General features: G+C 44.1%; 2 protein-coding genes across 2 annotated transcripts; one reads left to right on the top strand and one right to left on the bottom strand.

Annotated features, from left to right (window-relative positions):
• Positions 1-3,250: 3,250 nt before the first annotated feature.
• LOC4343753 (protein SHORT-ROOT 1-like) lies at positions 3,251-5,879 on the bottom strand. Its single transcript, NM_001422248.1, has one exon. The coding sequence runs from the start codon at positions 5,580-5,582 to the stop codon at positions 3,774-3,776; it is 1,809 nt and encodes a 602-aa protein (NP_001409177.1). The 5' UTR covers positions 5,583-5,879; the 3' UTR covers positions 3,251-3,773.
• Positions 5,880-22,269: 16,390 nt separating this feature from the next.
• Positions 22,270-23,319, top strand: LOC4343752 (GDSL esterase/lipase At4g10955). The gene has a single exon (XM_015790301.3). The coding sequence runs from the start codon at positions 22,334-22,336 to the stop codon at positions 23,093-23,095; it is 762 nt and encodes a 253-aa protein (XP_015645787.1). The 5' UTR covers positions 22,270-22,333; the 3' UTR covers positions 23,096-23,319.
• The last annotated feature ends 1,392 nt before the right edge of the window (positions 23,320-24,711 follow it).

The following is a 24,711-nucleotide window of genomic DNA, read 5'->3' as shown; positions in this document are numbered from 1 at the left end:
CAATTGTGTACGTACGTAGGTACGTTCAATCGTGTATGGATGTACGTACCGGAAGAACAACATTAACGTTTGTATGGTATTAACTTAGTACGTACGTACGGCACAACAGTAGTAGCGCTGGTATGATATAAACATGAGGAAGTTATTATTTTTTAAATAATAAATCTAATCTAATGGTGTAAAATAACAGGTCCATCAGTGTAAAAATCAACGGTGAGATTAGATAGTGCCATGTGACGACTTAGAAACGTTTGTAGAAGTGACAAGTGACGGCTTAAGAGTGTTTCTAGGAAGTTTAAAGGACTTTTAGTATATAATAGATAATACTAACTCGATTGCCTCCGTTGTTAGGCGTGTTCTTTTCGGCTGCAGGTTTTGGCTGTATGTAAAAACAAGAAACACAATTATTAGCATATGATTAATGAGTATCAATTATTTAAATTTTGAAAAATGATTTTATTTGATTTTTAAAGCATATCCTATATAAAAAGTTTGGGCATAAAACACCGTTTAACAGTTTAAAAAATATGATAACAGAAAACGAGGAGTAGCAATTTTCAATTAGCTGTTTAGAACATGCCCTTAGTTGTGGCTGGTGATCAACAGATCCATATACTATAGGACGAGACAAGCCTGGATCGATCTCGATCGATCGGCCGGCCAGTACTAGATCACACATATGCATGTACGTACACGAGAAGAAGTAGCATGCAAGCTAAGCTGGGCGCAGCGGCCGGGCAGCAGAGGGGGCCAAGATGCTGTCCCCGGCCGGTACGTACGTAGTACGTGCCGTCGCGGCGGACAGCGATCCGTGTCGCGAGATGGAGCGCGGCGATGACGCGCGCGCGCGCGGGCGCGGGGTGCATATGGGTCGATCGGCGTAATAATTCCGCGGGAGAAAACGGACGGAAAGGCGAAAAAGATCGTGGGGGTCCCGGCACGTACTACGTACGCGACGCGCAGGAGGCAGGCGCACGTACGCACGCACTCCACTAGCCATCCAGCCAACCCGCCAACCAGCCGGCCGTCCGTCCCGTCCCGTCCACTCCAAGTCCACCACCACCTTCTCCTGTTAGATTCCACCCCGCGCCCCGCCACGAGATTCGCCTCCCTCCCGCCCCCGTCCGCATCCCCCCCGTCCGCCCCGCACGCCCCCACACCGGCCCAGCGACGACACGGGGATCTCTCACGCATACGCGCGCCGCGCCCCGTACGTAACCCGCGATCCCCCCAACCGGCCGCGGCGCCGACGCGCGCGATAACGACCCCCCGCGCCCCCATGACGACGTACGTTTCCCATCACGGTGCGCGGCCGGTTTTGTAGCCTAGCGGCTTGCGCGATCGCCGCGGGAAACGGTCGAGCGGATCGGAACAACGAAGAGCACCTTCGATATGATCCTTCCTCTCTTCGGTGTATGCATGTACTACTATATGCTGACGTGCATGTAGGCAGCAGGCGGCATGTACACCCATGCATGCCTCGATCGCCGGCCGTTCGGTTAAAGGAAAAAGGACAATCTCATATACACAGTTGTTCAGCGTACGTGTGACGGCTAGCGTGCATATCATACCAACCACAGCCAGTAAAATGGGAGAGATGCTGCACATGAAATCTCACCGATGTGTGTGATGTGTCCAGCGGAAGGAATTAGATCAGGAATCGGATTCGGTCAGAGCTACAGTTTCTAGCATTTTCTTCAGGTATATGTGAGCTCCTGTGATCCTGTCTGCGTGCCGTTTGCGACATACTCCTGCTGGTAGCATTTAATTTAATTTAATTACTAAAGTTTTTGTTTTATTTTCCACGATGATTATGAACTACTCCATTTCCTTTCGTTTTTTTACAGCAAGTGCGTGCTCTAACAGGCAAGTCAGACATTAGTGATACAGAGTAATAATAAATATATACACAAAGCTGAGGACAAAGTAAAGTGCAGCAGGATTATCAAGCACGCAGTCAAAATAAGATTGTAATCTGCTATAGTGGGACGGCTGCAGCTTCTGCATGAAAAGGACAAGGAGAAAGTGTGCAAGCTTATGATTTTTCTAGAAATGGTTTCTGAGCTCATGATATCACCCCATCACCTAATCCTCTGAGAGAACTGGCATTCCTCATCCTTCTCTTGTGTTATTCGTCAACCTGTTATAAATATGTTTTCATAGTGCGCCACTGATTAGTTTCTCTTAACAACTCTTGTTGTCCTATACTGTACAGCATCAAAGCTCTAAGTATTTAATTAGCTGATTAAGTAGTAGTTAATGAGGAGAGAAACTAATCTGTCAACGACAGGCCGGTCATTCCTTCAAAAGATAGCAAAGGTCTTAGCCTGCAATAGTCAACAAAACTTGATCTGGTTTCTTGGACCAACTACGTACATGAACACAAAACTATTGACAGATCTTTTCACTACTCCATATCAGATATTAGTACTCCATCCGTTTCATAATGTAAGTTATTTTAGCATTTCCCATATTCATATGGAGGTTAGTGAATCTATATAGATATATATGTCTAGATTCACTAACCTCTATATGAATGTGGAAAATGCTAGAATGACTTATATTATGAAACGGAGAGAGTAGTATATATGGAGAAAATAAATGGTCCCTAGCTTTAGCTTAACCAAATCAACATAAGGCCGGCCATTTGTCAAGTTTAACCAATGCTTACAGCAGGCCCGCAGGTCAATTTGCTCCAACTACTTAATTTGGCATATATAAATAAGTCAGATGTATATATCGATCAACGCCTGTGTAGGATCAGGGGTTATTTAATATATATTCGGCTAGAACTTGAATTCTACTACTAGTAGTAGTATTTTAGTATCAACTTGATGTATCACATATCCTATAAATAAGGATCCAAACCATAATAATTTGAACGGGGGGAGTCATTTTACAACTTAAATAAACATCCATGCCATGCCATGCATGCATAATCTTCTATGACCAAACTATATATATACGCCTAGTGGTGTGGTTTGAGCGCAGTGATATTACAAATGGGATAGAATGATGAAAAAGGGATGATTAATTAATTAATTTAACCACAATGCATGTACATAAAGAAATACTATAATGTAAGCACATATCTATGGTCTATCACTAGCAAAGTAGCAAACTTTAATTAGTGCTTTCATGTTTGATGACTAGCTAGAAGTACTAGGCCGTGCAAATGTCTGCCCTAAACTTTCTCCCATCAAGATGACAAGAAGTAACATCTCAACAACCATGCAAGAAAGCATGAATGTTTGCAAGATGCTAGCTACTAGCTAGATGAATATATATAGGTATGATCAGATCGATGCAGGTACGCATGATAAAAACCATGCACGTAAAATTTCTCCAGAGTGAAGAAAAATGTCGTTAACCCTTACAAATTAAGAAGAAACACAAACGAAAGGGGGAAAAATAAACAAGAAGATGGAAGCAAGCAAATCAAAATCATCTTCTCGCCAAGAACTTGTTGGCGATCGATGAATAAAAATGGATGCAAATCTAGGAACTAAAACTATCATCTCCCTCCTCGATCGCTGCAACCCAATGTGTACGTACGTACGTGATCCATTTCTGTAGCTTCCTACGCTGTTTCAAAACCCTACATGCCTTTGTGTGAGCCGCCATTAATGTCGATCGTGACACACACGAGAGAGCTTGCTAGCTTACCCCATGCATGGTGGATATGCATGCGTGCTTGCTTAGCTATGGAGCTCTTTTCTTCCATGCTGTTCCACTCACCGGTGAGCTTTGATCCATCGATCACGACGATCCGATCATGGCCGCCACGCGCTTGCCCACACCAGAGGCTGCTCCTTCCACGCGAGGAAGACGCCGGCTCCGGCCGCCGAGTCGTCCGTGCCGGCCTCGCGCATCGACCACCCTTCCCTGTACCGGCGCAGCAGCGATCGCACGTCGTCGGCGACGTCCTCGCTGAATGCCACCGGAGAGAACCCGGCCGACCGCATGCGCCGCGCCCACGACGCCGCCGTCTCCCGCCGCTCCATCGACTCCGACGCCGGGCACGAGACCAAGTCGACGATGGCGCGCCCTGCTCCCCTCTCCAATGCCAGCCTCTCGTTGCTCGTCTTGGGGAAGCTCTCCTCGAGCGAATCCATGTACGCCGAGAAGAAGCGCAAGCCCTCGCCGAACACCTTGAGGAACGCCGCCTCCGTGTCGCCGCCTTCCTCCGTCGCCGACGACGCGTCGGGATCGGACGCCACCAGGTCCGCCTCCTCCTCGACGACGGTGACGACCCGCGGGTCCAGCCGGCGGAGCGACGCCGCGAACGCGTCGCGCCGGCGGGCCCTGCCGGGAACCACGCCGCGCAGCGAGTTGACGCAGTTGACGGCGAGCGCGGTGGTGGCGCCGCCCTCGCGGAGGTCGAGCGCGTCGAGGTCGAGCTCCGCGAGGTCCCCGGAGTGGTGCACGGCGCGGAAGCGGAAGGGCACGCCCATGAGCCGCGCGAACTTCTCCATGCGCTGCCCGATCTCCCGCATGACGCGCTGCACCGCCGCCGTGGGCGCGGACGGCGCGGCGGACACCACGGTGGTGATCGAGAGGTGCGGCGTCTCGTCGGCGGACCGCGTGGCCAGCGCCTCCAGCAGCGTCGGCCACTGCGTGCAGAACGTGTTGCTCAGGTCGAGGATGTGGAACCGCTGCGTCTCCGACGACGCCGCGGCGGCGACCTCCAGGAAGGACTCGAGGATGGCGCCATTGGCGGCGACGTGCCCAAACGAGGACCAGGGGCTGAGCTCCTGGAACCGCAGCGCCGTGCGCCGCGTCGAGTCGAACGACGTGTTCCGGTCGGACGCCGCGGCGAGCGTGCGCAGCGTGCGCGGCCCGGACGCCGTGAGCCGAGCGAACAGCCCCTGCAAGAAGTAGGAAGCCAGCTTCTGCTCCACGTCGCCGTACGGCGACGCGAGCTCGTTGAGCATCCACATGAGCTGCTGCACGCGCTGGCTGTCGCGGGCGGCCACCGACCGCGCGCACTCCAGCAGCAGCTGGCTAGCCCACCTCCCGCCGCCGCCGCCCCCAACCGCGCCCGACGACGCTGTCCCGCCGCCGGACGACGACGCCGGGGACGAGAAGTCGAGGTTGAGGTCCGGCGGGAACGACAGGTCCGCCGCCTCGAACAGGCCGTGCCCGGCGCCCGCCGCGGTGGACGAGGTCGACAGCGGCGGCGTCGGCGCCGTCCCCGTGGGCGTGGACGACGCCGGCGGCTGCTGCTGCTGCACCCGCGCGCCGTGGTGGAAGTGCCTCGACGACGACGAGGAGGAGAAGTCTTCATCCATGTAAAGCTGGTGGTGTGGGGCGTTGCCGCATTCTTCTTGGTACGGCTCCAGGTAGTAGTACTGCGACGGCGGCGGCTGCTGGCCGCCGTAGTAGTACCCTCCGCCGCCTCCGCCGCCGCCGCCGCTGTTGCTGCTGTGGTGGTAGTAGCTGTAGGACGCGTTCGTCTGGTGCGACGACGACCTGGACCCGCTCGACGTCGTGCTCCTCGAGTTGTAGGACGCCGACTGCTGCTGCTGCTGCTGCTGCTCGGAGGCGGCTTGGAGGCTAACCAACCTAAACAGCGTATCCATCTAAGCAACGGCGACGAGGAGGAGGCGGCAACATATGGCGCGGTACAACCAAACAACGCGCGGTAACAAGGGGATTTTAATGGCGAGCCGAGCCGAGCCGAGCTGAGCTAGCTAGTAGCAGCTACACAACCTAGTAGGAGCCATGTAAATTGCGAGGTGTGGTGAGTGGCTTGGTGTTTGTGCTTTTGATGCTCTCTTTCTCTTTGCTTCTCTTTTGGTGAGATCGATAACATTTGAGTAGCTTTTGGCCGGATCGATGAGAGAAGGAGAGGAGGGTGGAGAGGGAGAGGATGAGAGGGAGGGGGATCGATGATGCCTCGCTCTGATTGGAGGGGTTCTTTAAATTTACCGGGGGCAGCAGCAGCAGGCAGCGGCAGTGGGTGTGGGCGCCTTTTGCTGCCTCTGCCTTTGCTTTGCTTGCTTTCTCCATCTCGATCTCACTGCCGAGGCTCGCCTTGCTTTTAGGTTTTTTTTGGTTGGCTTTGCTAACGAACTCAGAGAGAGAGAGAGAGAGAGAGCGCTCGCGACAGTGTAGGGGATGGATGGTGGAGGTGGACCGGTACTGTCACCCTGCAAGTAGGAGCACTGTTTATTATTTCCCCACCACTCTCAATTCAATTTATCACCATTGTTTTAAAAATTCAATTTATCGCCTTTAGTTAGTGGAAGAGAGAGACACAATAGTGTCCAATCGATTCAAATACCGCGAGTTACTATGCGAGCGTACATGATCTCAGTGGTGGAGCCACCGCTCGATAACCCTAGGCGGCTACCTGACCCATCGACGAACACATTATAAAATCGTTATGTTACTGTTACTATAGGGAATAAGATTTTCATAACAAATACTCTCTAAATTTTTTTTGGCCCCACCGCTACATGATCTAGACCTAGAGAAATAGTCTTCTGTAGGACTAAAGTAATAGAGACAATAAATCCATTAAACACGCAATCTATAAAAAGTTTATTGGTTGTGGCTCTCTCACAACTATGACGGACATTTAGCTAGAGCATTTGTCTTTTACCATGTGTAAGAATCTAGTGTAAAACACATTTCAAGCATCCAATATTATCTTGTATCCTAATTCTTTTTTTTTTCTCTTTTGGATGAACTCCTCTTGCTTGCTTTGGTTAGGTTTGACTTATGTCTTTTCCTTTTGTTTTTTTTACTCAATGTGATAGTCCTATGGTAGAAGTACAAATCAAAATCCTATGTAATAGATTATTAAGAAATGTTGTAACATTTACTCTAGTACATGGTTTATTTTTTCGATGGATTGTTGGATCCCAACCTCGGCGGTGCAATGGTTTTGTCAAATTTTGATGAAATTTTGCTCATATATATTGTTTGAAATTTGAATTTATAAAAGACCATTCAAATTTTCAATCACAATATACTTTATCCTACGTGGAAACCTCATAATTTCATGGGTTTTGACCCGTTCCCTTTGGAAACACGAACCCTGCTCTTATACTCCCTCTAGAATGGAGTGCGTGAACATATGCTTCGTGCCTCTATACTCCATGCCAGACCTAATATTGCACACAATCGTAAAAACTGTTACATTTCTAATTTTTTAACGTAAGAAAACAACTACAAAACCATTTACCCATTTTTATCTAGAATGGTAAAATTAATTGTTTCTACTAAAGAGACGTGTTTCATATATGAAATTAAGGTTGTTTTAAAAGGGAAAAAAATCAGGATTTATTGCTCATGTAGTCATGTGCTACGGCATTTGGGATATGAGTCGCAAATCTTGAAATGTCACTAAAATCTTGATCAAATTAGTACATATGAACAAGACTTATTCCCCATATACCCTATTTACATGTTGTTCGATTAATCCTTTTCACATGGCAATTGGAGGGTATTGGGCAATCAATTAATTTCACATGAGATTAAGGAGATTAATCCCACACCCCTTCAATCGAATAAACCCTTAAGATAGGAGGGATGTGAGCTGGGTTGGCTAATCAGATTGTGGTGTTAGCCAATAGACCCTAGGAGAATCCTATGAAAATTCTGTTGAGAACAAGTAGAATTTTGGAAGGGATTGATTAAAGAAATTGAAGGACTTCTACGGTACAATACACTAGCAATATATATTTTTGGCATATACAAAGATACACTAGGAATTTCCATGTACAAGTTCGCGTGAGCATGGTGGAGAGTGGGGAGTTGGGCATCATTGCTGCTGCCTCCTCCAGGTAGAGGAACTAGCTAGGGTTTTGGGTGGGTCGGAAATTGAGAAGACGAAAGAAAGGCAATTCGAATTAATTTACAGGCAGGCAGGCACAATAGCGTGGTGCGCGTGAACTTGCAGTGCGTGTGGCGTCTCTCTATGGCGGTATGGCCTATGATGGACGACAACTACGGGACTGGGGAATGAAATCAAGTGAGGAACACGTCTAGCATTGTGCATTTATGTACAACAGTTGTCTGCAAGCAAACATTTAGAAAGACAATTATCCCCTTTTCAATTTTATACTACAATTAATTTAAGTTGGTAGGCCAGTTAATCTACACCATCTGATCATTCATACTAATAAAATGTACTGTTTGTATTGATCCATATGTTATGAAACGAAGGTAGTATCGTATATAGATCTTCTCAGAAATTTATGTCTTCTCTCTGTTCCAAACTCTCCAAAATTCCTGTAAGAACCCCACGTTGAAAACAGGGCCTTTAATCTCACTAATCATGCTCTCTTAAGCAGCGCAACTCCAACATCTGATCAAAAACTAACACCGCACATTTTGGCCGTTCCAATTTCTGGACAAAAGCGATTCCCCCGTCGCCCCAACAATCCTGGGATACATCAAAGACCAGCTAGTGCGCGCCTGAAATGACCGTTCAGGCCAGGACGACAGCAACCTACCTTGGAGGCTTTGTCAGGCATCAGCTGCATGCTGATATGAGTTGAGAGGAAAGAAAAATTATTCCCTTGCTTGCTGCATGCCATTATATTGCTCCCAATCTCCCATCGCATTGCCCATTTGCCCTCCAGTTGTGACTTGTGAAGAAGGAATTATACTCTCTACACAACAGCAGCAGCAGCAGCAGCAGCAGCAGCAGCAGCACGCAGTACGTACTGCTACGTAGTAGTACGTACACTGGCGAGCCCATCAGTAGGCTGTACACATGCGCGACACATGAAAGAAAGGCTAAAAGAATATGGAGATCAGATCGAAGCAAGCAAAGGCAGCAGCAGCAGCAAGCAGCAAGCAGCAGTGTGATGCAGCAGCTAGCAACTAGCACGGCTGAAAAACAAAAGGGGCTTAGCTAGCAAGCAAAAAAGCTGGAGCTCGCACCGAGAGCACGGCGTGCACGCGGTGGCCATCATCGTTCGTCGTCAAGGCCGGCCGGCCACCACCACTACTGCAACCCAACCCATATACAACTATATACTGGACTAGTACATTCTTTGTGAGATCTCCCTTTTGGATAGTAGAGAAAGGTCCTAGATACACGGCCTTCTTTTGGATTTTGCCACGAATTTATCGCCCGGTTTCAATTCTCTCCTTTTGGAAGGCCAAAAAGACAGGGCCCTGCATGCACATATGACTATAGTGAGTGACTATTATACCACCAACTTTCCTTTTCTCTTTTCTGAAGAACAAGAACCTGTCTAACATATCGTTTGATTAACATATATAATTATTATATCACGTACTAGTTGGGATGGACGCCGGCCGGCCGGCCGGCACTGTAGCTAGTCTATAGCTTAAGCTTTGTTGCTCCAAAAGAGAGAAATGTGCTCGTGTCTCTTTCTTGCTATGCAGTGCTACCGCTGCTGCTGCTGCTGCACACAGCTGCATGCAGGTTTAGCTAGCAGCTGTTGCTACTGCTAGCTCTTCTCTCTCTTTACCTAATATCATATGCTAGATCGTGCAGTGATGGGGTCGTGGAAACGCAGGGGGACCTTTGCACTGTCCGGCCGGGTAGGTCGAGCAGACGAGCACTGTACTGACTGATAGAGAAGTTGTGTTGTGAGTTGGCGGTATTTGACTGTTGAGCTGTAGCAAAGCATGCAGTACGTGCAGCGGCAGCGGCAGCTGATGGTTTCGGCCATGATCAGGGGTTTGAAAGAGAGGGGAGAAGCTAGGCCTGGTCCGTTTGTTGATTGATAGATCGATCGGTAGCTGATCACTACTGAACTTTGATTGGGAAAACTTCTGAGAATTATCTGAACCCCGGCAACTTGGCACCATTCTTGCAGAGCGTACCTCCAATTAGAACACTAGCTAGTGTCTCTCTTTCATATCCATGGTCCATGCTCACATCTCACATGTTACCTTTTTTTTAAGTTTTGTATAACGGTTCCAGCTTGTCCTGTCAGTCACAAATGTTGACGAACTGTTATCTCGGAAATTAAACGTGTTCATGTGGCTCCATATGGTGGTTCTCTGAATACTACTACAGCTACACCCTGAAATATATTACGCAGCTAGACGGCTGGATGAACCGAGCAGTACTTCGAGAATTGCAGACATATGGTAATACGTACAATTTCATTTCGTATTCTAGTTAACGTATGCAGCCAGATATAAAACAAATTAACATGTACATATACAAAATCTGAAACTGAATATCTGGATCAAAGCATGCTTGAATAGGATGATCTCTATATTGATCCTTCTCCTGTAACTTGGAAAGCTATGCTTAAAAGATTGATGAGTTGACGTTAAGGCTCAGAATTTGAGATAGACCTTTGTTTCAATCATGGATTGGCGCTATGTAATTTTCATGCCTCACATAAACCCTGTAAATATTCCTTAATTTGATATTTACCGTGGGGGTCCTCCCTTACTGTTCTCCTGTAAAAAAAGTCTAAATCTCTGAGTTCAGGTGCAATCACCTTAGACGGCGAGCAACTCATTTGGAAGTGGGAAGCTTCAGGGCAATACTCCACCAAGTCAGCTTACATAATCCTCTTTTTTGGTCGTGAAATCTGCCCATCCAAGCCATTTTGAAAAGAAAAAAAAACACGTGCCGCCGTGCTGTATTTTTCCTATTGGTTGCTTATCGCCGTTGTTGGACGGCATACAGGCTAAGCAAGCATGGCTTAATTGCCTCATCAGAGCAAATGTGTCTTCTGCGACTAGCAAGAGGAAACGATCAACTACATCTAGATTGGTTACCCAGAGACCTTTTTGGGTGGATTATCATAAACACCATTGGCCAATCTTGGTGCTTCCTATCCAATCCACAATCGTTCTCACTGTGGCGGTACAACAGTAGGAAGTTGGTTATCAAAACCCCGAGGAAAGGATATAATACAATTGTCATCCTAGCCACGTTAATTTGGAAAGAAGGTAACAATAGGATCTTTAACAACCAACACAAAACTCGGAGAAAGGTGGTTGGCGCAGCTGCAGAGGAAGTAACACGTTTACGCCCTATCTAAGCGGGTTTCCCCTCTCCTCTACGGGAGTCCTCAGGGATGCTAGCCTTGTGCCAACCGATGGCCCTGTCGTGGTCACAAAACCATATATATCGCAAGATCTAGCCATACATTTACATAGCCTTTGCTTGTGTATAAGTATCTCGGTCTTAATATAAAGATATGTAATTCTTTTGTATATTTTCGAAAAGAAAAAATCTGAAACCGAAACTGCGATCGATCTCATGTGTCATGTGTCGCAGAACGAAACAACCATCTCTCTGCGTAGGTAGCGCCGTGTCACAAACGAAGGGGGTGTGACCATCAATAATTTAGGCCAAGAAAGCAATATTAAATTGCACTCATGCTGTAAATGTGCAATATATCTGTGTGAATGTATGTATATTCAGATCATGCATGGGGTCGACATGGGGTACCCTGTACCAACTACTGTACTGCCGCCGTAGATGGAGCAGCAAAAGTGACAAAATTCTCATACTTTGTACGCTTCCGTAGCAGCGTGCAGTGCATAGCATGGATGCCATGTGAATGAATTTGGCCTGATTTCGTTTTGCACCCCCGGTATGGCACGATAATACTGCAGCACATGGCATGTATGTACAGGTATATACCCTCAACAAATAGAATTTTCAGTCCAATGATGATCAGTGTGCCCCAGCTAGCATCCATATATGCCCAGTTTGGTTTGCCAGAAAAATTTCGCAAGCCAACAAAATGGACTGAAAAAATGGCAGAAGAAATACATCCATAACATCTCAGAGTTGCCACTGTTGCAGTAGCTGTAGTTTCTTATCTAAACACCCTGTTTTTTCGTCCAGTTTCAGAAAAAAAAAATCGCATGTTTGAACGAGATGCATCTTTCTTGGGGAAAAGTCGGAAAACTAAATTAACCAGCTTTGCAACCCCAATGATGAAGAGAATCTCTGAAGTGGATTCATCCGGGAGGCTCAGAATTTGCCTTTCTTTTTCTCTCTTCTCGACGCGACGACGCAGTCATAAGTACTTGTAGCTTTGTGCTGCCATGTATGCCGGGAACTTCTTTTTTTTCTTTCTTTCTTTCATTCTTCCTTCTCCTCATTTGAATCGATCGAACAAGCAGGAGGCCAAAGTACGGCGACATCATGATTCTGCACTCGTCTCAGGACTCAAAGCAATCACGCATGCACATATAAAAAAACGGCCGCTGTTCATCACTGTCTTTTTCTCTGGTTTGTCGTCTCCCCGTTCTTCGATGTTCAACGACACCATCCATCGCCTTTCCTACCACCGGCCGTAAACCCGCGCTCATGCGGGCAAAAGACCTACACAATTAACTAGAGCTTGTTCGGATTGAGACCGTCGTAAAGATGACCATGATTCTTGGTAATGATAAATTTACACTTTGGACATTAATTTGAGCTGAAGCTGATAAGCCGTGAAAAAAAATAAACGAAGCAAACTAAAAATAATTTACGAATAAACTTTTATATCTATGCTATTAGCATTGTAAAAGTCAAGGATTGATAATCTAGACCACAATAAAAAAACCCAAAATTAACTCTAAAATTGTCTTTCAAAATTTTAATTTTGGTCACAACTGATAGGCCAACAACTAGATGGGGATTGATATTGCCATTTTTGTTTCCTTTGGTATGGTTAACATAGGCAACAAACCAAACAACTCATCAACACAATTTTTTTTCTAAGGAATTTTGGGGTAGTTTACTCGCCATGGTATGAAAAAACATGAACTCAATTAAAACTTCTCCAAAGCGCCAGCCCATTTTCATAAGAATTTCGATACAGTTTGTGTAACCCAATAATCTTTTGTTCCGAGGTCATCCTTGCTTGGAACAATGGTGTGTTTATGTTTTTGAAAAATTGGTAGGAACCCTAAACTACTTAAACTTTCAAGGTGATATTAAACCACCACCATTACACCGTAACTGGGCCACGTGGACCAACACAAGAACCACTACGGACTCCAAACGAGTTGGGTGTTAGAGCAGGTACAATAGCAGGCTATCAGCCAGCTGTAAACATATTTTAATAAGATAAAAGATGAGAGAGAAAAGCAGCGTACTACATATCTGTAGCCAGCTGCAGCGCGGACTCCAAGACACAATGTGTGTATGACAGGTGGGACCATATATTAATAGTATAGTAAGCAACTATTATATGAATTAGCTATTAAATTAGCTATAGATGAATTGGAGCTATTAGTGGGCTATACTATTAAACTTGCTCTTACAGTCGACTGTTTTTTTTTCAGACTTTAGAGGTATATATCTATCGTCCCTTGCCAAAATTTCTTATAGGATTTATAGCCTCCAAAATATCCATATTTTACTATATTTTCATTAGAGTAAATTACACCCAAGGTACAACAACTTGATAGGTGGATGCGATATAGTGCAATAACTTGAGAATTGAACAGTCAAGTGCAACAACTTGATAAATTGGTGCGTTCTAGTACAGGAACTTGATAATTTAGTATTTTGGTGCATCAACTTGGCTAAGTATGGTAGGTGAATTTTTTTTCGAAGATGTATTACGTCAGGATCTGTTGCTCAAACTGAATCACGCGAGACAAGACCCGCTAGGGATTGATTCACGGATGAGGGACCAAAGCGTGTTTCAACTGATATTAACACGCCCGGGGTCAGTTCAGTAAAGTAATACCTTTTTTCCTGGTCGCACGATATCATTATGCCATTACATAGTAATCCTACGGATATTACCTTATGCTAGTTGTTGTATTTATGTGATCACTTATAAAGTTTTTATACTAAATTGCACCTACATGTCAAGTTATTGCACTAGATCGCTCATTTCTCAAGTTCTTGCACTAAATTGCACCCACTTACAAAGTTGATGTACCGTGAGTGCAATTTACTCTTTTCATTACAAGTGGGGCTTGACAATCTCAGTCATCTTCGGTGCTATGCTAAAAAAGAACTCATTCTCATTTTCATTTTAACTGCTGATGTACAGAGTACCCACCAAATCAAAGCCTTTACAGCTAAGAGATCCATGTTTTTATAAGAATTTCTAACATGTTTTTTTTCATTTGTATGAATTATTAAAGTATTACTATTCCTTATCAGCTGCAAACTACTTGTGACAAACTTTTTGTTGGTAGATATTCCAATGACGGTGCTTCGTGATGCATTAGTCAACTCATTATTTCATCTTCTCCAAACAGAAAAAGGCAGAATTTACTGTCCAATCAAAATAGTCTAGACCTGGAAAAAAGATATCCATGATCCCCCATCTGTCCTTGCAAAATGGGACATGATCCCCTACATTTCCTCCTCCCCCAGCTTCTTCCCTTGTGCCATGGTCCAAGATCTACAACAAGGTGGTGGTGTAATGGGCCATGATGCGTCAAGCTAGCCCCCCATAGAGCAGTGCAGGGTTTTGCCTTTTCGTTTTAGAAATAAAAACCGATCCTCACCGGTTTATCAAAAACCAACAAAAACCGAAGACTTTCTTTCAATGTCATATGAAAACCAGCTAAAACCGATATGTTTCTATAAACCAAGACATAGCGGTTTTACAAAAATCGGTTGGTTTTGTAAATCCTGGTGCAGTGCAGCCACACTCTCGAGCTGTGGTTAGTGATAGCCAGCTCAAAGCTGCAGCTAGCTGAAAACAACACTATTCCCGGCCTGGCCCTGGCCATGCCTCCCATGATGCGGCTCATCTGCAGACAGCGAGCATTGCCATGCAATTGGTTGCTTTGCTAGCTGAGCTTTCTTTCGTGTCACCTCACGCCCCTGTTCCTGCATGAACGCTGAATGCATATGCCCAAATTATTCTGTTGCCACTGTTGGTAGCAAATTGTTGTTGGCCATTTTCGGTTGTCAGGCGGCCAACAGTGTGTGTATTAATTGGGGACAATGCGTCATAGCTTAGCTGGAGAAATTTGGAATGATGGATTGGTCACTGGTCAAAAACTCAAAAGGTGTGATTTGTGTTTTCTCAGGGGAGGGGGAAACCTGAAATGGGATCATATGATGGCTGACCAGTGCTAGCTTATGATAAGTCAGAATTTTCTTAACGATTTTTATGGAAGGAAGACGCACATGCGCACCACACACACCTGCAAATGTGTTTCCTAACACGGTCTCAATGAGATGGAGGTCAACCTCACTAAATTTCTATTGAAAACACACCATATACGTAATATTCGTGGGTATAAAAATTGAACATTAGTGAACTATTTATCCAACCATATGTGTAATCTGATCACATACTTTACATGGTCGAAATGGCATCTCCAAAATATTTGCCTAATTTGAACAGGGGACTTTTTGCATGATAACAGTGCAATGCCTGCATAATTTATAACTAACCAGCCTTGCTTGATTTAGCAGCAACTGATCTCAAATCCATCTCTCGTACGTCTTTACAACTTCTCTTCATCTTTTTTAGGGTGCCAGATATCACATGTATGGTGGATTGGTGGCCCATCCAACACCAACAGAAGCAAATTAAAGAACAGAAAGGAAAGTATTGGTGGCATATTAATTAAAGAGATTCGTTTGCTTTGATTTATTGCAATGCCACCTGCAGGAGTCTAGTACATTCATGTACGGACGTACCATATGCATTGAGTTGGTATTGATTTGGTGAACACATCCCCTGTATTGAAGTTTCTGCAGGCACTAGTTCATATAAGGCCGTGTTTAGTTGCAAATTTTTTCTTCAAACTTCCAATTTTTCCATCACATCAAAACTTTCATACACATATAAATTTCCAATTTTTCTGTCACATCATTCCAATTTCAACCAAACTTTCAATTTTAACGTAAACTAAATACTCCCTAAGGTGACAACATTGCTCACCGGCTCACCAAGTTTGGAAGACTGGAATTTCCTTTTATTCAGAAAGAACTCCAGAATGTTTCGGATTCTTATGAAAAATGATTTGGGAGAGAATCCTAAGTAGACTGAACTGTAACGAAATTGACCAGACGTGATATAGATGAGCCGCTGTTGGAATGGTGGATCAGAAGGGCATCTCAAGGTGAAAAAGACATAGCCAAAGAAAAAAAAAGTTTACATGCTAGTAGCATGGGAAAATGGTGTGAGCGGAACAGACGAGTATTCCGAAATCAGGAAAAATCCCTGCCGCAGCTTCTAGACAAGATACATGATGAAATCAAGCTATGGAAGATATGTGGAGCTACAAATATTGTGAGATTATTGGCCTAGGATGTATTCATTGTTTAGTAGCTTCTTGTTTCCTCTCTCTTTCTCTTTCACCGTTTTGGTAATCTTGTAAATACTTTTTTCTCCCCTACTTAAAATAACACCAGCTTTGCTGACTTCGGTTTTCAAAAAAAAACAATAATTTATCCATGCACAGTTTCTTAAAAAAAATGTGTGAACTTCATTCTTTCCAATTGGAGACCCGTTCTTTCTAATAATGTGGATGAAGGCTAATAGATGATCAACTTGTTTATAGGAAGTAGTACTATCATCAACCTTGTAAATAGCTTAGAATGGATGGACTAAACAATATTGATGTTTTTTTTTTTTTGAGAAATCATACTTTTGAAAGCTTGGCATAAATAATATGCGAATAATGTTGGCCCAATAAACATTTAGAACAAGGCCTCAAATACATAACTGCACTGGTCCCCTAGGAATAAGTCCACTTGAGCCCCCCCCCCCCCCCCACCTCAACTTTCCGTCGAGTTTGTTTAACATTTCTTTTCTCCAATATCATAAATCTTCACCCTAAAACTATACAAAAACCGTGTAATTTGGATCCAATAGAAATATGGATGTCTGAGTTTGCTAAAGTGACATCGTAGCCAGCAAAAAGAAAATAATAAAATATGTGGTGCCCACATGTTAGTGAAAAGAAAAAAATATATGTGGGGCCCACGCCACGGCCACACGCCGTGCACTTGCTCGCGTCGTGGTTGGGAAAGGAGGAGAGGCATCTCTGTGGCGGTGCCATCCACCATGCACATCGGAGGAGGGGGGGTTGGGGGGTGGGGATGGTGACGCCGACAGTGATTGGAGGCACGCAAAATTTTCCATATCTGCAAAGACATGGACAAGCACAGGTTTAGGTTCCGTGATCCCCCGCCTCCCGTGCGACAGCGTCCACAAGGCCACCATCGACTCGTCCGAGGCCACACCACGCCGTCTGGGAAGCAAGCAAGTAGCAGGGGGAAAAGGAGAGCATGTAAACCCCACATATATTTTTCCTCTCACTTATATGTGGGCCTCACATATTTTTTATTTTCTTTTTGCTGACTAGGATCCCACGTCAGCGAAACGAGACATCCATACTACTATGGGACCCAAATTACACGGTTTTATATAGTTTAGGGTTGAAGGTTTCTGGTATTGGAGATTGATGTCAAACAAACTCGACGCAAAGTTGAGGGATAGCAAGTGGACTTATATTTCATAGTTCACATACTTAGTTGAGTTGGATGGTATTGGTGTACCGGAGAAGGCCTAATTCTGACCCATCCAACATCTAACACATTTTTACTTGCTCTAAGAGGCGTACAAACTTCTGGCATAACAGAGTGTTGCATGAGTCTGAACTCCATTGTTCTGCGGATAAGCCATCTCAAACTCGATCAGGCATCACCAATATTCTCCACACATATTCCTCACGAAAACAAATATTCTCCTTTTATATAGTTGCATGCACCTGGGGATAAACAGGAAGCATTACAACTTTAATACTTTACATTGATATCACTTTAACTTAATCTTATCTTCATTGTCATAAAAAAAATTAAACTTATCTTTCCAGCACAAGAAAACACACTGCTTCGAAGGCACGCGAAACTCCTCGTCGGATCAGGGTTTATGAGTTAGTAGTCGAGTCTCCATTTTTGGATGAGTTTCAGATAAGCCATTGCAGCTTGGATCGATCAGTCATCGTCAATATTCTCCAGACATATTCCTCGCCAAGATAAATATTCTCCTTGGACGGTTGCACCTGAAGATCAAAGTACTGTTACCACTTTACATTCATCTCACTTTGTTTCACTTTAATTTAGTTTAATCTTATCTTTACAGCATTAGAAAGCTACCTAGACTTATACTTGCTCCTGATTAGTCCAAGCTTGTTGCACTAGCACACCTATACTACCAGAGATTACTTTCTACCATCCCTAAATGCTACTGCATTTCTACTCGTTTTCTTCTTAGCCGAACATCTCATCAACATCATCATGCTGATCGATCGAATACGCATTTCATAGACAAGAGTAGCTAGACAACTTTGAGACCTTGACACCAATGTCACAACAGTGCCCTCTCATTAGGGGAAATCTGATATCCCAAACATCCAATCCAACAATTTCAGATTTTGTTTCAGGCAGATTCTTCCTTACCACTTGCGTACGAAGGCATAATAACTTTTGGTTCATCTTTCTTGAAAGAAAAAAAAACCGATGCCAACTACAAAGGACCACTCCACTGACACTCTAAGGAGGAAGTGAACACACAGAGTCTAGCAAGAGATAAGCATAAGATTGATAATGTATTCTATTGAAGTTTCATGGGTCCAAATCACACTTATATGATTCGTGATCATGCTTTCAGTTTTTAATGCCCAGTGTACCGTCTGGTGATCACAAGCTGGCAATGCAAAAATAATGAGTTATAGATTAGTACTTTATGTTTATATAGCACCTAAGGGCTGCAGATCGACCGTAGGCTAGAACCAAAGCCCAACAAGATTCTCATTCCCAGTGGGTTTCAGGATTAATATGCCGATCTGTTTGATGGATACAAAAGGTGCTAATAATGTGAAGTAATATAATATTTAAGGAGCAGTGGTTATAACAATTCTGATGTAAAAACAACATGGAGCTCATTGGAAATATATATATGAAACACACGCTCCAGGAAATAAAATTGCCTTGATTAATTACTAGATTCCTGCTAGTGTTGTTAATTAGTTCGTGTCATCTAACGTGAGACGTGGCCCAGTTCAACATCATGTAGTGTGTGGCTCAACGCCTCAACCACTCAACCCAGCTTGGCTCTGCAAGCTTCAGCAGCCCGAACCCGGCCTGTTTATGTAAGCAACAATAGCTGGGTCAACCGGGCGGCTCGGGCCCTTTTGAGCATTCAGGACCAGTCCAAGCCCAAACAAAGGTCCCGTTCGGCAAGCTGGTTGTGGCTGTGGCCATGCCGTATGCGTGTGCACTATTGGTGCCGGTTGTGCCACAGCCGTAAGACAGCAGCTGAACAGGTACAAACAAAAAATAACCTGTGCTCTGCTAATTAAGTAGACTAGATAGTAAAAACTTCATAAAGAAACACAAAATGGTGGTTTTTCTATGCCCGGTATGAAATAGTACTATTTGTCTGTAAAGTAGTGACTTTTGGATACAAGGTTTGATTATAAGTTATATATAAAGTACCGGGGGGCCTTAATGGGCGATCGATCGCCAGGCGATCGCCCAGGCAATCGGATCCGGCCCCCCTCCCCCTATACTCCTCCCTCCTCTCCCCTATTCCTCCTCCCCTTCTCTTTCTACTACAGTAGACCACACAAATTTTTTTGAAAAACAAAAGTTAGAAAAAATTATGTATAGAAATACTATATATAAAAAATTTGAATTCAAATACAAATTTGAATCAGGTATGTAAACTTTTGACTTATAAACTTTGGGTCTATAAATTTTAGGTGTATAAACTTTAGATGTATAGAAATACTATATATAGAAAATATTTGAATTCAAATTCAAATTTGAATCAGATATAATTCAAATTCAAATTTGAATCGGGTATATAAACTTTAGGTCTATAAACTTTAGATGTATAGAAATACTATATATGAAAAATATTTGAATTCAAATTCAAATTTGAATCGGATATTTGAATTTAAATTCAAATTTGAAACGGGTATATAAACTGTCTTATAAACTTTAGGTCTATAAACTTTAGGTGTATAAACTTTAGATGTATAGAAATACTATATATATATATATATATATATATATATATATATATATATATATATATATATATATATATATATATATATATATATATATATATATATATATATATATATATATATATATATATATATATATATATATATATATATATATATATATATATATATATTTGAATTCAAATTCAAATTTGAATCGGATATATAAACTTTTGACTTATAAATTTTTTGTCTCTAAACTTTAGATGTGTAAACTTTAGGTGTATAAATTTACTAAAATAGAAAAGTAATGCGGTGCCAAAAAAGGAAACAAGGTGGAGATGTGGAGGGAGGGAGGGGGGTGTGCAAAACTGATCGCCCTGGGCGAGCGAGCGGATCGCTCGCCCAGTAGCATTCCCGTAAAGTACCTAGCTTTAATAATAAAATAAGTCATGGTAAATACTTACATAGTTTTTTTCAATAAGGTGAATAGTCAAACATCATGTCTAAAATTCAACAATGCCATATATTTTAAAACATATATAGTATATTGTAAAATTGTAAGTCTAACCTAAAGCTCGTAGTTAAGTAGCCATGCGGGCTTGAGATGGTCTTGCTCTGCATTACACTAGGGTTTAAAGTAGATTTGTGTATTCTCATGTTCTATGTATAATAAGTATTAACTTATTTGGAAAATAAAACCGATGAGTCCTTATTTGTTATTGGCATATTGCGATACCATATTCGCATTAATATTTCATTGAAATGTAAACCCTGTACACACGTCTTTGAAATAGTAGGGGGAAATAACGGAAGAGGCCACCATCCAAAGATAAATAAAGATTTTTATCAAGATTAAAATAGGATAAATTGTCGGTGAACATCCAAGAATTAAAAGTTAACGCAGCCTCAGTCACATGATTAGCATGTTCACATTCAAATGTGAAAAAAAAATCTGAAACTATTTTTTGATGAAGGTGCTATGTGATTTATCAAACGCTCTCCTTCTCTTAGAACAATGGATGTGTTTAGTTCAGCGCAAAGTTTAGATTTTGATTGAAATTGGAGATGATGTGACTGAAAATTTGTGTGTATGACATGTTGATGTGATGGAAAAGGACTGAAGTAGCCAATGTCATGTTTCCACGCACTTGCGTGTGAACGAAATATGCATATTCCCCGTAACTTTTTCCAAAGAAAACCAAGGCCCCCCTTTTTCTTAAGAAAACAAGAAAACCAAGCCCGTATAAGCAGCTTGACTCCCGCGTCTAACCATTACGAACGAGAAGAAACCGCCCACAAGCCAGCGTGTGAACGAATCAACACACGCGGAGCGCGACCGAATTAACCCCCCTTCCCCCAACGTCATCAGATGGAACAAATTCCCCTCGGTTTAGTGTTAAACGTGCCACAAATCACCTCCTAATCACTAATTTTTTTCTCTCCCATCCTCTCGCCGAAACCACCCAAAACCCAAAAGAAAACGGAAACATAAGAGCAGGTACAATAACGAGCTATTAGCTAACTATAAACATATTTTAATAAGATAAAAGATAAGAGAGAAAAGCAGCAGACTACGAATCTGTAGCCAGCTGCAGCACGGACTTCAAGACGCAATGTGTATATGACAGATGGACTATATATGTTAATAGTATAGTAAGCAACTATTATATGAATATGCTATTAAATTAGCTATAGATAAATTAAAGCTAGCAGTAGGCTATACTATTAAACTTGCTCTAACAAAGAAAAAGTAAACGACCCAATCTTCGGCACTAATCAACCGGAGGACGACGAACCAACCAACCACCCTTCCTCCTGACAAAAGCAACCCCACTCCTCCTACCTGTCCCCGCACAATCCCCAAGGCGCAAACGCGTGCCCCACCTGTCACCCACACGTACCCTGAGGCTGTCAGATTCGATCCTTAGCCATGTTAATTTAGGGCAATTAAACTACACCGAGACGAACGAACGAACTATAAGCCATGGTCCAGTGCTTAGCCGTGGCGAATATATGCTCCCTCCCCTAAATAAAGCTCGCGAACGACGTACACCATCCGATCGATCCATCAAACCAGACGGCTAGCTGGAGGCGACTATTGTGAACTTGTGAGAGAGTGAGCTTACGACCCACGGGCTGCACGTTGCCATCCATCGGTCGGATCGTTGTGATCCGTCGATCCAGTCAAGTCGCAGGAACCGTGAAAAGATCGGCCGATCCGTCGGTAGCTTAGCTCCCGATTCGGTGGCTTTATTCCCGCCATTAATTAGTAAAAAGCGAAATGAATTCGGCTTGATCGATCCATCCAGCTTGCCTTCCGGACTCCGCGTATATATTTCCCGCCACCCCTGCCTCGCCTTCCCTACGACATCGAGGGCGTCATCGAGTGAGTAGTGTGAGAGCTGAGCTGAGCTTAGCTTAGCTTGCGATGGCAATGGCGGCGGCGGCGCAGGTGAACGTGTCGGTGTGGAGGGACGACGACTACAGGAGGATGGTGATGGCGTGCTTGATAGAGGCGGTGTACCTGCTGGAGCTGGAGAGGCAGGAGAGGAGGGACGCGGCGGCGGTGGCGCAGCAGTGGTGGAAGCCGTTCAGGTACAGGCTGGCGCACGAGCTGGTCGACGAGAGGGACGGCTCCGTGTTCGGCGCCATCTTCGAGCGGGACCACCAGCCGGCGGCCGCGGTCGACGGCGAGGCGCCGCGGGCGGTGATCGCGTTCCGCGGCACGCTGCTGCGGGGGCCGACCATCCGGCGCGACGTCGAGGACGAGCTCCGCCTGCTGGCGCGCAACAGCCTCCGCGGCTCGGCGCGGCTCGCCGGCGCGCTCCAGGCGCTCAGGGCGACCATCGAGAGGTTCGGGTCGGAGAACGTCTGCCTCTGCGGCCACTCCCTCGGCGCCGGCTTCGCCCGCCAGGTCGCCAGGATGCTCGCCTCCTCCTCCTCGCCGCCGTCGCCGCGCCACCACCACCACGCCGCCGCGGCGTCGCTCGAGTTCCACCTCTTCAACGCGCCCTACCTGTCGCTGCCCATGGGCGTCAGGAGCGTCGTCAAGACGGCCGACTGCCTGCTCAAGGCGGTGCGCACCGGCGTCGCCGCCGTCGGCCGGTGGCACGGCAAGGCGCTCAAGAACGTGGCCTACGCCAACTGCATCCTCGGCTACACGAGGCTCGAGAGCAGCAGGAGGTTGTGAGAGAGATCGACCACGAAGACGACGACGAATGATACGTGTACCTAGCTATCCATCATCTGATCATCCCCATGGAGGAATTCAATTCGAGGAGAACAATAAAAAGCATCTGGCACACGAGGATGCACGGTTTAGGCTGCCCTGCATGCTTGCTTGCTCTGTAAATGTTAAAAACGCTTTTGCTAATTGTGAATTATCTAGCTACTACTGTTCTTTTTGTCATGGCCTGTTGACTTTGCCCAGTTCCATGCATGTTAACTAGTTCAAATGTTCAATAGATCTCTACGCATGCATGAACGGTTTGAGAATCATCTTTCTCAGTTAATTAAGTCGTGTATGCTAGTACGGTGTATAGATGTGTTGAACTAAAACCTTTGAAATGGAGGAAATTTAAAGGAATTTTAGACGAGTTGAACTAAATCCTATGAAATTTCCATGAAATTCTTATGATTTAATAAAGGAGCATGAACCAAGTAGAGCATGTAGGTTAACTTGCAAACCCACTCTAGTTCATTTTTTTACTAGTACGGTGTATAGATGTGTAATTTTGACTACAAAATAGATGCATATTGAACCATTAGTTATGAGAGATTGGGTTAATGGGCTAAGTGCATATTTAACACATATTTTCTCCATCTCATAGAAAACCAAGTACATCCCGTACTAGCTTGGTTTTTACGGAATAAAAATAGCTCATAACTTAGCAAAAATATAAGATGGGGGAGAGATATAAAAGAGGTCTCTTTGTGGTTGACTTGTGTTTTGGCCGAGAATATTATGCGGACAAAGGCGATGGTGTAGCCTCGCTCCCCAAGGCCCTTGCTGGTAGATAGAGTAGACCTAGATAAGGGCCTCGCTAGCTAGCACTATGGCTCCAAACAGGACTAATCGAGTACTGCTGGCAAGGTCAGAGATACTACCTCCATTTTTAGTGCGTGATAACGTTGATTTTTTTAAAACAAATATTTGATTATTTCTCTTATTCTAATATTTTTGTAAATATAAAAAAATAAGTCATACTTAAAGAAAGTAACAATAAAATAAATGATAATTACATAATTTTTTTAAAGTAAGATGAATGATCAACGGAGGGATTACTGTGTTATATATATTTTTGCAAATATAAAATAATAAGTCATACTTAAATAACATTTAACGATAAATCAAAGTAACAATAAAACCGTTAATATATATATTTTTAATATATATTAACAGTGTTATATTTTTAAAAACGGAGGGAGTACTGTATACGGTCATCAACAAGCTCGATCATTCCAAATCCGCCCAAAGGTTGGAGGCGCCAAATCTAACGATTGGTGACACAATGATGCCAAATCAGGTGATCATGGAGGACAACAATTGCATTTCCATAGTCTGAGGCTGGCAACAATCGTTTTGGCCACCAGCAAAGTGAGCAGCGTAGGATCTAGGGACCCACGAAGTCTAAGTGTGAATACAACAGCTGGAGTGGTCGACCAACAAGCTTGAGAACATTATGGCGATCATAACACGATGACAACAAGATGACAGTGGTCGATTGGTCGAATGAGGTGATTGCAGGCAGCTGGTGTCCAAACAAGAGATGAAAAAAAAAACTTCTAGGTACGAATTTTAGATAT

The sequence above is a fragment of the Oryza sativa genome, chromosome 7 (assembly GCF_034140825.1).
Source record: "Oryza sativa Japonica Group chromosome 7, ASM3414082v1".
Classification (NCBI taxonomy): domain Eukaryota; kingdom Viridiplantae; phylum Streptophyta; class Magnoliopsida; order Poales; family Poaceae; genus Oryza; species Oryza sativa.
The sequence above is the reverse complement of the archived record's forward strand: the minus strand, read 5'-3'. Positions and strand labels throughout refer to the sequence as shown.

What these genes read in the sequence shown, in the direction of transcription:
- LOC4343753 (NM_001422248.1), bottom strand. Translation starts at nt 5,582, where the DNA reads ATGGATACGCTGTTTAGGTTGGTTAGCCTCCAAGCCGCCTCCGAGCAG.
- LOC4343752 (XM_015790301.3), top strand. Translation starts at nt 22,334, where the DNA reads ATGGCAATGGCGGCGGCGGCGCAGGTGAACGTGTCGGTGTGGAGGGAC.